The sequence below is a fragment of the Cygnus atratus genome, chromosome 21 (assembly GCF_013377495.2).
Source record: "Cygnus atratus isolate AKBS03 ecotype Queensland, Australia chromosome 21, CAtr_DNAZoo_HiC_assembly, whole genome shotgun sequence".
NCBI lineage: Eukaryota > Metazoa > Chordata > Aves > Anseriformes > Anatidae > Cygnus > Cygnus atratus.
In genome coordinates this window covers 6,871,613-6,885,854 of record NC_066382.1, presented here as the reverse complement: position 1 = coordinate 6,885,854, position 14,242 = coordinate 6,871,613, and the positions used below count along the sequence as shown (strand labels likewise).

At 48.2% G+C, this 14,242-nt stretch overlaps 1 protein-coding gene across 4 annotated transcripts in view; it reads right to left on the bottom strand.

Moving 5' to 3' along the window:
- EPHB2 (EPH receptor B2) overlaps positions 1-14,242 on the bottom strand; it is a 126,923-nt gene that overhangs the window by 15,442 nt on the left and 97,239 nt on the right. For all 4 annotated transcript variants that reach the window (XM_035557582.2, XM_035557583.2, XM_035557584.2 and 1 more), the window contains 2 exons: positions 5,127-5,251; positions 156-318 (listed from right to left, as the gene is read on the bottom strand). In XM_035557582.2, coding sequence (XP_035413475.1) covers positions 156-318; positions 5,127-5,251 — 288 coding nt within the window. The remainder of the gene's footprint in view (positions 1-155; positions 319-5,126; positions 5,252-14,242) is intronic.

Sequence of the window (14,242 nt, the reverse complement as noted above, 5' to 3'; positions counted from 1 at the left end):
AGTTCTTGCCAGATTGAATAAATGCATGAGACTTGTCAATGCACCCTTGATGGGACTACCAGGAAGGGGACCAGAACCACTACCCATGTATCTCCATCTGTTCAAGTCTCTGTAGACCTTATTTCACATTTATGCAGTGACAGCTGAAGACTTACCTTCAGTCATGGTCTGGAAATACATCTTGCCACTATACCGGCCATACCCAGCCACAGTACGTGCCCGCACTTGGAAGACGTAGATGGTGCCAGCTTTGAGGTTTTGCACTGTCACAGTGTTGGTGGGGCTCTTCACAGTTGTTGAATTTAACTCACTAAGATCCTGCCAAGAAAATACACATATGCCATCAGAAGAGAGAGCCCAGGCACTGGACCCTGCTCCAGAATCAGGTATGGCATTTCTAGACGGAAACACAGAACGAGACAGAATGGGTTGCACAGGTTCAGTGGCTGGCGAAACCACAGACCTGAACAAAATGTTCATTTCTCCAAGTCTGTCTGCCAGCAGGGAACTACAGAAGAAGGAATGTGAGTAATTACATCAGTTGGCTAAATGCCACATCTCAGGAAATGCTCTGATGAAGGTGTTAGCCTCAAACATCAGGTCTCCAAGTCTTGAGCTCAATGGGAATAAGAATTGCTCCCCTCTTCTGCACCCACTTTCTGTTAGCACCATTCCTCACTCTGTCCTGTGTCTGATTCAGCCCCAGCACCCTGTCCATTTGATCTTCCCCAGCTTCCTTGGCATATGCTGGAGGTAAAGCCCACCTGAACAAAGGGTTTTGGTTCTCAGGAGAAGTACTGTGACCACCCCTCCGCACAAGGCCTGCTTCACCAGTAACCATGGTTAAGATTTCAAACCTAAGGAACTGAAGACGAGCTGTGAGCGTGATTCCCCCATAAAAGGACACACACACAGAGACACTGATTTCTAAATGACATTTCTGTAGCTATGTTGAAAGTGCTTATCCTTTCCGGTAACACCTCCAATCTGGCAGGTCAGGTTGCCTTGGCAGGATCACTGGTTGCAACAGATCAGTAGCTGACAGCTCAAAATCTGCGCTGGCAAGTTTGCAAGGGAGTTACTGAGACCTACTAACTTCAAGTCACTGCAAAGGGCTCGGCAAGCCCAAGAAATCCCACCCAGCACAGGCTTGCCAGCGAGGTGAGATAACCACACTTCTCATGAGCAAGTACGCAGGGACTGACAAAGAAGTCACGCAGACAGGGTCTGCACAACCCCATCAAGTGGGACCTGTGATTGAGGGACTTCTGTCAGCTGTGAAACTCCACTGGGGTGGCAGGGAGGAATTTCTTCATGCTACCATGAGATCAAAGTGAGACTCCCAGCAAGGACGGTGAGAAACACATCCGTTCCTCCTCACCAATGTCTTCAGCAATGGACTCCCGAAGGACAGAAGGTATTAAATAGGCAATCAGGCACAAGCTGTCCTCTTCTTGTGTTGAAATGAGATTTCCTCACACCGTGGTGCAAGTTGTGCACTCTGTTGCTCTCATACTGCTTTGGCTGCCTTTGTTTTTGATGAAGCAAAAGTCAATGTAGAGCCCCTCAGCTTTGTATGCTCCTTGCCTGAAAGGGGCTGTGTCATGCTCTTGTCTTAGCCCTCTCAGCTGCTGGAGCACAGGATGAGTTAGAGATTGTCTCAGCCACCACTGAATGATGGAGCTTGCCTTTAGGGCAGCTGATCTCCTTTCTTTTCCTCTCTGCACACTGCTGCCCATCTGTTGACTTTGTTTTCACGTTCAGCCACTTCTGAGAACAGATCTGGTGCCCTCACTCACAAGCTGTTCCAGAGGATGCTCTGCAGCCAGATGCTGGGGTATAAGCAGCATTAGAGGCCCACAAAGAACAGTCATTCTCTGTGGTGCTGCATACAGCAGTCTGCTGCACCAGTATCTTCTTCACATTCATGGCAGAGTCTCGTGGCTCATGCTGGAGTAGAATTGCAAGTGCAGTGGCATTTGCAAGATAGATTACGCTCATGACCTTGGTTTGTGCAGACTATAGCTGGAAAGCAGACAAAGAGAACATTCAGGGAGTTTATTTCTTCTTGTATTAAGTTTTTGATTCATCAGTGTTCTGGTGTGGGTAGCTGGTAAGAGAGTGGTCTGGCAGGAATGTATTTCTCCAAGTGTGCAGTCAGACTTGGAGGCTTGGAACTGCTGATGGCATATCACTCTGCAGCATAACGCACAGCAGCTCTGCAAATGCCTGAGACTCCACTATTTACAGTGTTCAGGAACAGTTTTATCCATGTAGGCCTGGCACTGAAGGTGCTTGGGTGTCATTGGGGTGATTAGTACTTAGGCTAATGACAATGAAAAGCTCCAGTACAGGTACTTAGATTAAAAGATCAAGAAAAGATTTTCTCACACAAAACTTACTGTCTTGTTTGCCTGAGCAGGCCTCAACACTCCCTTGGACCTTTTCCCAGGGAGGCGAGGAGAGAAACAGGTCAGCAAGTGTTTACAGTTTTAGTGCCCAAGGGCTTGGATGAAACCTCCCAGGCCTTTGGATGGCATTAACGTGGTTGTTTTAAAATCATTTGTCCAACTGTTCGAGGGAACCTCATCCCCATAGACCCTCATCCAGGAGGACTTTAAATTGAACGCCATAGGTACGCTTACGATGATTTATAGGCTAGGAAAATGACATCTGTCCGTCTCAGGAAGCTGTGTTCATGCCTGTGCTCTCTTCTAATCCCCTCTTGCAAGGAAAGAGCATTTACATGTCTCCACAGTCCCATAGCTGGAACCAGGGTGAGTGCAACTCCAGTATAATCACTCTCCTCAAAACTCCCTAGCACCTTCCATGAAGCCAAGCTGGGCAAAACTTTAGAATGGCTTGCCAAATCTCTTATCAAACCCACTCTTTCCCTTTGGCATATTGCTCAGACATCATTGCTTCAGCAACCTGCTTGTTCACTTCAGACACTGCTCTTTTACCCTTCTGAGCTTCTCTGGCATGTCCAGGGCATCCCAAGAGGTTTAAAGTCTATGGCCCTTTGCTGTTTCTCCTACCTTGCTTTTGCAGGGCTTTTCCTGCTGATTTTGGTTTGAGTTTGGAAATCCTAATTCAAAATAACATACTTCTAACTTTGTGATAGATTTGATCTTGAATCCTCATCTGATTTGCCTTCCTCTAAGCCAAATCTAAGCAGAAATCCAAGGCTGATCTACAAAGAGTTTCTTGAAACACACGTAGTCTGTGAAATGCCCAAGGGATTTGCAGAAGTGGCTTCTAATAAGTCATGTTTTATCAGCCAAGAAAAAAAAAGCAAAGAAAAATGTCAAGCAGCTTAATCTGGCAGACAGCTGCTCTGTGCGTGTCAACAGCAGCAATCTGCTGTGGTTCCTGAAGCAAACAGTGCCACACATACAAAGCTAGCCCATAGCTGGATACCAACTAATAACACGTATGAATTTCAGCCCCATTAGGAAGGATGCTCAGAGGTGGTAGGAGGGCCCTGTTGGCCACTCTGGGGATGGATCCACGGGGCCCGCAGCTCCCAGAATCTTCTGGGGTGAGAAATGAGTGTCTGTATGGATAGCAGCAGTCTGGGTGTTAGCAGAGAGGTTGTGGCTCTGATGAAGCTGCCTTTTCAACACTCAAGACACTATGGGATGGCAAAGGAGGAGGAGAGTTAGTGAATCCAGAACTGATCCATAGTAAAATATCCTGCATCCAAAGCAGTGATCAGCTGAAGCATTTGAATACATTGGCTGCTGCTGACCGCTACCAGATCAAATCTTGTGTGTGCAACTGGGACTTCAGAGTAAAGGCTAACAAAGAGTAGTTTACGGACATGCCTTCTGAGAATGACATACAACTTTGTGGAGATAAAGACACACTTTTCTTCTTCAACCAAAGCATTGGCAAAAAAAAAAAGTTATACCAAGATGTTCAAATACCAGGACAGAGAGAGCTGCAGCAACAGTACTTGGGGCAGCTGGTGCTGTCCTCTCTGCCAGTGCCAGCACCCTCCCAGGAATCGAGTGCCAAGAAAACCATTGCACAAATGTGGCTTGGGCTGCTTGTCCTTGTGATCAGGGACAAACTGTGTCCAAATCTCTGACAACGGGGAGATTACCTTATACATGATTACCTTGTGGTTGGCTGCCAAGAGAGACTACGAACAGCAGCTTCCCCTTTAGTCAAAAACTCCCTCTGTTTACAGCCTCCCCCAGAAAACCAAGGGGAAGGGGGAGAAAGAAAGAGGATGAGATTAAGAGAAAGACTGGGAGAAAGAACTCCTTGAGATCATTCTGCGTGTCCCCAGGGAAAGGACCCCTCTTGCTTTCCAGATCTGTCTTGTTACTTTCTCATCCATCTTGCCACATATTCTGGGATCATTTCCAAGGGTCAAATAAAAGGCTGTGATTTATGCAATATAGGTCAGGACCTATTTAACAGCCTACAAAGAAGCTCCCCCACCTCCCCATTTTCCCTCTGGCTCTTGGTGATGAGAAAATAGGTCACAGGCAGGCAGTGGGGGGGATTAATCATTTCTTCCAGCAACTGCTGGGAAAAAAAAATCAGTTCCATTTAATCATAAAGCTTTTTAATTAGTTAGTTTGCATTTTTAACATATAGTTTATAAGCTCTTGTGCAAGGGGGAAGACTCTTGGAAGGAGAAATCTCCTGCTTACCAGTCCCCACCTCCCCTGGGTATCACAGATGAAGTTCACCAGCCATGCAGAGCTTGGCAGGTCCTGGGACCAACATCAGCATGGTCTTCAGGTCCCTCAGCGGCCACACAGCTCCAGACCCGCAGGACACCACTCCTCCATAGGGAGGAGGTGGAAGGGACATGCTCCTCAGGGACGAAAGAGTCAGAGCTGTGTGATCCCTACACATCAGCCTCCCCCCGAGTCGAATCAGTAGTGCAATATGTTCCTTACATGCAGTGCCTAAGCATCAGGCAGGGTCACCTGGGGCCACACTGGGCTCCCAAAGGTTGACAGCCAGTGCCACCCACATGGCCAGCTGCAGCAAGAGAAATAACCTCCTCAGTAGTGGTTAGACAAATGCAGTAGCCAGTGTATGCCCTTTGCGCCACCTCCTCTCCCAAAACCCTGCAGCTGAACCCTGCCAAGGTCCTGCAGTACCTTCTCATAATATTGTAGCTCGTAATCCAGGATGACTCCATTGGGTTGGTCAGGCTGAGACCACGAGAGGGTAATGCTGTCCACAGTGCGGCTCACCTGGTGCATGATAGACACAGCTGAAGGAGCTGGAAGAGAGAGAGAGAGAGAGAGAGACCTCAGTCAGATGCTGGTGTGGACACAACCCATATCCCTTCACTGGATGCAGGCAGGCGTGTTATTGCCATTTGGAGCTACTGACTTTTCTTCCAGCAGTGGCAGGGCTCTCCAAGTGTCAGGAGATCCCGGATTCTGCTGTTTAAAGGGAGCAGTTAGGGTTTCCACTGATCAATAAGAGTTCATAATTAGAAACCATGTAGGGGAGCATCTCTAACAGCAGAACTGGAAAGAGACCATTCCCAGGCAAAACGAGCCTAGGTTTGGAGCAAACAGAGCCTTATTCCCCTGGAAAAGTTCTACAAGCCCAGTAATATGCAATCCTCCCTGCTTGCCACGGAGAAGTAGGAGGTTTTGTACTTTTAAATTTGCACAGAGAAGGTTTATAAGGCATAGACAGATGCAGGAAGCAAGCAGCTTCTCTCTTCTTTGGTATGCTGGGTCTGCAAGTTGAACATGCCAATCAAGGGAGGTGCACACAGCAGCCTGAGCATTCAACATAAACCTGACCTGACATGCTGACAATGGTGAGTTCTCTTCCTTGTCAGAATGCCCTGGAAATAGTACATCCAGAGACTTTTCCCACCAAGTACAACGGGACCTTCCAGCAGCTCCTCAGACAATCCAGCCAGCTGTCCACCCCTTGCACTGCCCTGCACTGCCCATGAGGCTTGACACATGGCTGGAACATTTGAGCCATTCTGATCCTGTTTGCTGTGGACCAGGGCAGGTGAACAAGCAGCCCGGATTGCTTCAGATCTGTTTAGCTTGGGTGTTGATTGCAGAGATGCCGCAGCACTGCAGGTACCATCCTACAGCTCTCTGCCTGTGCTAAAGGAGCTGACACACACTGATGCCTGTGCTGACTCCTCTTCTGTGGCTGATACCGGTGAGCTGAGCGTCCTTGCCCACCCTGCACCCAGACTGCTGGTGGCACTTCCAACACAGCCTCCACTGATGTTAGACTGGAGGCTACTCCACACCTCACAAAGCAGCAAACCCAGACTTGGAGAGTGATAACTCCAGCACAGTGTCAGCCCTGGCAAGCCTGACAGAGCAGGCTCAATGCATCAGCAGCTTCAGGGCAGAGGGGAAGCCTCAGGGGTGGGAGAGGACTAGAAAGTGGTAGTGAGAAAACTTCCCCATCACTCACATTCCAGGCCTGTTACAAATGGGTGCAGAGAGGCTTGCACTCAGAATTGCTTTTACCAGGTCCAAACCTTTCAATATTTCACGGAAGAACGACTCACTTGACACCCACTCTGAGAAACAGCTTGGAGGAGAGGCGCAGAAAGCAAAGCTCACCCACTTCCAGCCTGGTTTTCCTAGGCATCATGAGCAGTGACTGAAACCATGCCAGCTGAGGATGTGCATTCACAACAATAGTAGGACTGCACTGACTCAACCAGCGTGGCTACAGCACAGTTCTTGCACAGCACTATACCAAACTACAGCTGAGATACTCCTCTCAAAAAATACCAACAAAAGCTATTCTTTCTGATCCACCACCTTTGCCACTTCACTGCTGGTTAGCTGGATTTAGAACACTGCATCTGCCAGTCTGATCAAAGTGTGTCTGTCGAGGAGAACAGGGAGGCAGGAGTGGGTAAAGCAAAATCTGCCACCATGCTGCTGCACCACTTCCCTTCATCTGCCCTGGTTGCCCCAGTTTTGAAGAAAGGTATAATGGTGGGTCAGCCTCAGCAAAGTATTGGTGATCTCTGGTTTTGTCCAGCAATTATTCAAACTGAATGAGGGCAGAGAACAGATGCCGAGGCCAAAGCATCACCTCCTCCCAAGCTCCAATTCCTCGATCCTTTTCTGGTCAAATCTAGGCTTTTGAGACACAAATTCATTGCTCGCCAGTCTCTGGTGATGCATCTCAGAGATGATACTCTCTGTATCATCTTACACATTCTCTTTCTTCCTGATATACAGCGCATCTTTCTTCCCTCTTTATTGCCCCAGTCCCACTCCTTCTTCAAGGCCCAAATTTACAAACTCCTGGGATTAGTTTCTCATGCTGGTGCTCAGATGAAACACAGGTAACGTTTCTGGGGCCTGTCAGCTGGTGCCAGAACTTGCTTTTCACATCAGCACAGACTTCATAGGATATCTGCAATCTCCAAGAAAGCACTTCTCTTGGTGGAGAAAGGCTTTGGAAAGAAGATGTGACCAAGCTACGGATTGCCCTGCAGCAGAGATTGGGTTTTGATGGGGATGAGTACACAGCCTGTGGGCTCTCTCGTACATCTGAACTGCACGTGCTCTGCGGACTGATCCCACAGTCATACACGCTTTCCCAGGACAGAAGCCATGTGTACCCAGAGCTGTCCCACCACAAAACTGGGAGGTGACCATGCCCCAGGAATCAGACACAGGTTCAACGGTTGACCTCGCAACCGGAGAAGGTATGCTCTTCTACTTCCATGCATTACCTGCCAACCTGGAGGGGCATGGCTTTTGCAAGGCTGCTCCTGCTTCTCCAGGGAATGCTGAGGACGCTAAAAAAGCTAACAGCTAGAGCAGCATGTGTGTAAATCACTTGTGACCCCGCCCGTGGCCCAGATGCCTGAGAACTTGGTGAACATGTGCTAGTGCTGTGGTTTAACCCGGCAGGCAGCTCAGCATCACACCGATGTTTGCTCACTCCCCCTGTAGTGGGATAGGGGACAGAACTGGGGGAAAAAATGTAAAACTAATGGGTTGAGATAAAGACAGTTTAATAGGACAGAAAATGATGGGATAATAATAATAATAATAATAATAATAATAATAAATAAATAGAATATACAAAACAAATGATGCACAAGGCAATTGCTCACCACTTGCTGATTAATGCCCAGCCAGACCGCGAGCAGCAGCAGCACTCCCCCGGCCAACTTCCCCCAGTTTTATTGCTCAGCATGATGCCGAATGGTGTGTGGGACATCACTTTGGCCAGTTTGGGTTAGCTGTCCTGGCTGTGTTCCCTCCCAGCTCCTTGTGCACCCCCAGCATCCCCGCTGGCAGGGTGGTATGGGAAACCAGAAGTCTTTCACTTAGAGTAAGCACTGCTCAGCAACAACTAAAACATCAGCGTGTTACCAACATTGTTCTCATCCCAAATCCAAAACACAGCACCACGCCAGCTACTAGGAAGATGATTAACTCTGCCCCAGCTGAAACCAGGACACCTAGCCTGGCTCACGGAGTTAAACGGTGGGGCTCAGTGCTTGCCTAGTCCAGTTGAGAGACATTTAAAGCCACTTCTAAAAGGGCACCACAAATGCTGTCACACCTTGAGATGCTTCACACAATGCCCCGGGAGCTTGTGATAGATGGTGCTGCAAATGGGGAATCAAAACTTAAATACAGTCTCAAAAGCACCCCTGAAATTTACCTCTGCTCTGTTTTGGGAACAGCAATGTATAGTCCCTGTGCTGGCCTCCTGCATATATGGGAGTACACCCAAGACCAGAAAAACTGTACCCAACAGCAGGATGACATGAAATAAGCCTTAATGAGGCAAATACACAACATCTTAGGGTGGAAGCAGGTGAGATGAATGACTACAGCAACGTCAGCTCTTTTCCTACAACTGGGGTGAAGGTATCTCAGGATAAGCAGGAACCTCCACTATTGCATCTTCTCAGTAACTGTTCTTGTTATCAGAGACATCAGGAAAATGTCTGATAATAAAATCACAGAAATAATCAGGTCAGGAGTGACCTCTGGAGGTTTCTAGTCCAAATGGCTGCTCCATGATGGGTATCACAGAATCATAGAACAGCTTGGGTTGGAAGGCACCTCAAAGATCACCCAGCTCCAACCACCCTGCCATGGGCAGGGACGCCACCCACTAGATCTGGTTGTCCAGGGCCTCATCCAGCTTCATCTTGAACACCTCCAGGGATGGGGCATCCACAACCTCTCTGGGCAACCTGTGACAGTGCCTCACCACCCTCTGAGTGAAGAATTTCCTCCTAACCTCTAATCTAAATCTCCCCTCGTTTAGTTTAAAATCATTCCCCCTTGTCCTGTCATTATCTGACTGAGCAAAAAGTCCCTCTCCATCTTTTTGTAAGGCTGAGCAAAGATAGCAAAAGACTCAAAATATCTAAGCTGACTTTCCTGAACTGTTGTTTCTGAATAAGCTACACAGAGGTTACTTCCATTGGGTTTCTGAGTGTTTCAAAGGAAAGATATAACAAACTGCAAAAAGGAGAAGAACAAAAAGAAAAAAAGTTTTTGTTCTTTCAGCCTGCTTTGTGCCAAAGTACTGCCCAGAGAACAGCTGGGCTGCTAATGCCAAAGATTCAATGGCAGCACTTAACCTGGCAGAGACGGATCCATCACCTTATTCCATGTACAGTGACTTCTCTTTGTTGCCTTGTGACAACAGAGTGACCAGTTCCAGGTGCAAGCTTTGCTCAGTGCCAGACACTCCCTTAAACATTGTAAGGTTCTCCCTCACTCATGGGAGGGGTTTGAATTCATGTGGTTGCTGGAAAAGGGACCTGCCCTGTGACACATAAAGCAGATCAAATTTGGAGCACCCCAGGTCTCAGAGCCACCCACCATCACTTTGGATGTGTAAGCAGGGGCAGGTTTATCCTGAAGGTGTCTCCAGGTGTATGCATACAGCAACAATCCAAAATATAAACAGAGCTGCATTTCCACAGTAGGGGGAACCTTTCTTTGCTTGATTGAAACCCTTGGACCCCACATCACTGTGAGGCAAAATGAATAATTCAAGTCCCTGAAAGGCACTTTTCTACATCATCGTTATCTGGTACGGCCTCAGATTCTTTGGATGCCTCTTAGCAGAGCCCTGTGGCTGGAGAAATAAACCTTGCCAAAACCGCTGCTGGAGTGTAAAACATGCTTAATGAAAATCTGCTGATGTAAAAAGGCAGATGACCTGTCCCCTGCTGTAACAAAACCTGCAGTGTATTGTGAGGGGTGGCAGCAAACACCTCTCATGTTATGACCTCCCTGGTGCAGAAGCATGGAGGAATGTTAGGGATACTTCTACAGACTTCACCCTAAGCATCTGTACTGCCACACAACACCGAGCACAGCCAGATCCTCGTCTTGGCTGGGGCTTGGAGCTTTTGCAATTAATCCAATAGGCTGGATAATATGGATGAACTGGCTTCCCTGGCTCAGGGGCAGCTCTGCCTGTAAAAGAGTCTGGATAAATCTACAGATGTGTTTTTTGGTGGTGTTTTGTTGTTGTTTTTTTTGTTTGTTTGTTTGTTTTTATGGCCCACACTCAGTGCAAGCAGCTGCCTGAGTTCACTAACTGGAAACACATGAGAAGGACAGGGTTCAAGACATACTTCTCTCTCAGGTCTTGACAGTAGAGCCACATACCTGTAACCTCCCCGAAGGAGAGATATAACCACTGAGTTTTGCCAATACTGTAATGACAGCTAAACCAGCAGTGTCCTCACCAGCCACCCCAGTCTAATGCTCCAAGAGCATGCCTGGACCACAGAGCTCCTCCTGCCTTGAGCAATGCCCCTTGCAGTCCTATGGTGAGGTGTCTCTTGGAGCTGGGACATCCTTCCCTCAGTGCTCTGCCCCTCTCACTTCCTACCTTCCGGGCTGGAGACACCTGAGACTGGAGTGAAAGTCTGGATGGAGGATCTGAACTGGATTCCTTGCCACCAGCAGGCTGGACTGTAGCCCAAAGCAAAGAGCTCTCACCGCACAGCATATCAGGACAACTGCACTGGCATACTTCAGGAGCCTTCATGGAAAGATTGGGATCATACGTCCTGCTTGACTGACCATCTCCAAAGAAAAGTCAAACGCCTACTGGGGCGGAAACATAAAGTCATAACTTGATTTGGCAACAGAAGCACCAGAACCACAAGGCTGTTCAGTCCACTGAGTATTTAACATTTACATAAGCAGTGGAGCAGCTTCAATAGCACAGAAGGCAATGCTTCACGCACATGCAAAGGTTAGTCTTTGTGACTTAGACCCACCAGCGTCAAGGTGGGTCTGAAAGACATCCTGCATAAGCACTCAAACTTAGAAAAAGGGAAATGGGCAAGGAAAGGCCTCCTTTCCTCCTCTGTCTGTGTTTTGTACCATAGACGTGCTGTGGACTAAGTTTGCCAATGAGAAAGAAACCTGGCATCATGGTGCTTGGTACCTCCCAGGGCAGTGTTTCTAGCCTACGTTATCAGCTCAGGTGCCTTACTTGTGTATAGCTGAAGCTCAAGGCACCTTACTGGGGAGACAGAGGAACCAGGTGCCTCCTCACCTAGCAGAGTGGAGCTGTGAAGGCTGAAGGGTGAGACATTTGCTTGTTGTTGAAAATGATAAGTCCACTGTGCCTCTTGGGAGGTTTTCCTCATTGTTACTTGCCATGTTCTAAAATGCATATTTTATTTTCAGGTTGAAATTAATGGACTTCAGCTTCCAACTGCTGGATCTTTTCTTCTTCTGCTAGCTTTGTCACCATGAAATTGAATTGAAAGATCATTAAAACATTTTCTTTTCATCTTCTTTTCTATTACCTAGCTAGATAGAGTTTGCTGAGTGCTTCACAGATTTATCTGCTTACTTATCAATCTGATAACTCTTTTCTGAAACTTTTCCAATATTTTGTTAAACTCCTTTTCAAATCTAAACCTCAAAACTGATCTCAGTAGCCACTAATTGTCTCTCTTAACTACAGACAGCAAAGAATCATAGAATGGTTTGGGTTGGGAGGACCTTAACGATCATCTAATTCCAACACCATCCACCAGATCAGGTGTATAGGATATCGTGAGGGACAGTGCCAAATGCCTTGCACAAGTCCAGGTAGATGATAGCAGTTGCTCTTCCCCTACCACCAGTGCTGTAACCCCATCATAGAGGGCCACCAGGTTTGTCAGGCACGATCTGCCCTTAGTGAAGCCATGGTGGCTGTCACCAATCTTCTCTTTATTTCCCATGTGCCTGCACATGGTTTCCAGGAGGATTTGCTCCATCATCTGGCCAGGCACAGAGGTGAGACTGACTGGCCTGTAGTTTCCCAGGCCTTCCTTTTTTTCCTTTTTAAAATGGGAGTTATGTTTCCCCTCTCCCAGTCAGTAGGAACTTCACCAGACTCCCATGACTTCTCAAATACGATGGACAGTGGCTTAGCAGCTACATCCACCAGTTCCCTCAGGACCCGCAGATGTATCTACTCGGGTCCCATGGACTTGTGCACCTTCAGGCTCTTGAGATGGTCTCAGACCTCATCTTCTCCTACACGGGGCAGTTCATCATTCCTCCAGTTGCTGCCTTTGCCTTCTGGGGCCTGGGCCATGTGGCTGGAGTTCTTGTCAGTGAAGACTGAGGCAAAAAAGTCATTGAGTACCTCAGCCTCCTCCATACCCCAGGTGACCTGGTCTCCCGTTTCCTTCTGGAGAGGGCCCACGGTTTCCCCTAGTTGCCACTGGTTTTTAGTAGGCCTGACTCCCAGTGATGTGACACTGTGTAAAAAGCCAACTACAGAGTAGATAAAGTCCACAGCAAATCAGCACCACTTCAGAGCCTGTAGAGCCCCAGTACTGCTGAAAAGCCACAGAAAGTCACACTGTGCAGGCTGGGAGGTTGCTGCTGTAAAGGGAATAAAACTGGATGGGACACTACCACCAGCCACAGCAAGGCTACAGGGAGCTGCCTGCAGGCTTGGACTCCTCAGGCAGCATTTTTTGGCTTTTTGATGGGGGAGTTTGGTATGACTGTGTGGCTCCAGCCTCTGGAATGCCAGGGAACATCAGGATCTTTCCACATTTTCTCATTCGTGATCTATATATCTACTTAAAATGCTGCCAGTTGCAATCTGCCACCCATTTTGCAGCTAGCCCCCCACCTCTTCCACTTGCCAGGCCTGCAGGCTCAGCCTTCCACTCGTTGCCTGTTTGTGGGTCAGCACTGTTGAGACCACGGTGTAATCAAAGTGTCTCCATTCCTCTTCTGGATTAGCTGGAAGAGTCAGGTTACAGGCAGCAAAACCGCTATCTCTGATCACTTTAATACCACTAACCCATGTTATGTCAGACAGAGTCAACATTTGCTCTGGAAAACACTCATGACAGAGAGAGAGCAAAGCCCATCCAGCCCATGGCCTCTCCCCAGCAACACTTTGAAATTACCCTGGGGAAAGAAGAGGTGAACAGCTGGGAGTTTTCCAGCATCTCTTTGGAGCCCTTCTGACAGATCTTGGTCCCTGAAGTATCAGGTTACTGGACAGGGAACTGCTTTTATTATTAGAGGGTCAGCAGGGAATTCTGGCATTTTCAATTACCCGCCTGCAGAAGCGGCTGTGATCTGGGGTCAGGATTAACTGCATGACCTTCAGCTGAAGACAGAGTGGCAGGGAAATGCACCATGATGCTGCAAGGCACCAGCTAGTCCAGAGGCCAAGGGACAGAGCCGTAAACGGGGAGACAGGGAGAAGGCTGCTGACAGAGCATCTGGCAGCAGATGCCTGAACTACTGCAACTGCCCTGCAAATGTGACAAAAGCAGATACTTGGGAAACCTACTGGGAAAAGTGGGATAGCTTCTCTTTTAGTGCATTTACCCAGGGCTTCAACTTTACTGGGTGACCCAGGTTGCTCCAACACAGCTGACAGGCCCTCTGATGTGGGGAGTGGGATCCCCCGTAGTATCACAGCAGCACATTCCCCAGTACAGGGCTCTTGGGATGCCCAGAAGTCTCATCTGTTTCTTCGCTCTGTGCCCTGCACAACTTGAGCAGCTCACTCTGGTGAGACTAACGGGCGATGCCACGCAGCATCAAGGACATTGCTGTGATCAGTCATGGAGCACGGGTTGCTCCAACCGTGAAGCCACAGGGCCTGGTGACATCTAGGCTGGGATCCAGGCTCCAGCGGCACTCAAAAAGGTTTCAAATGACAGAAAGACACAATGCTCCCATGCAAGGATGCAGGCAGGTAAAATATGTATGCATGCCTGCCTCCCCGT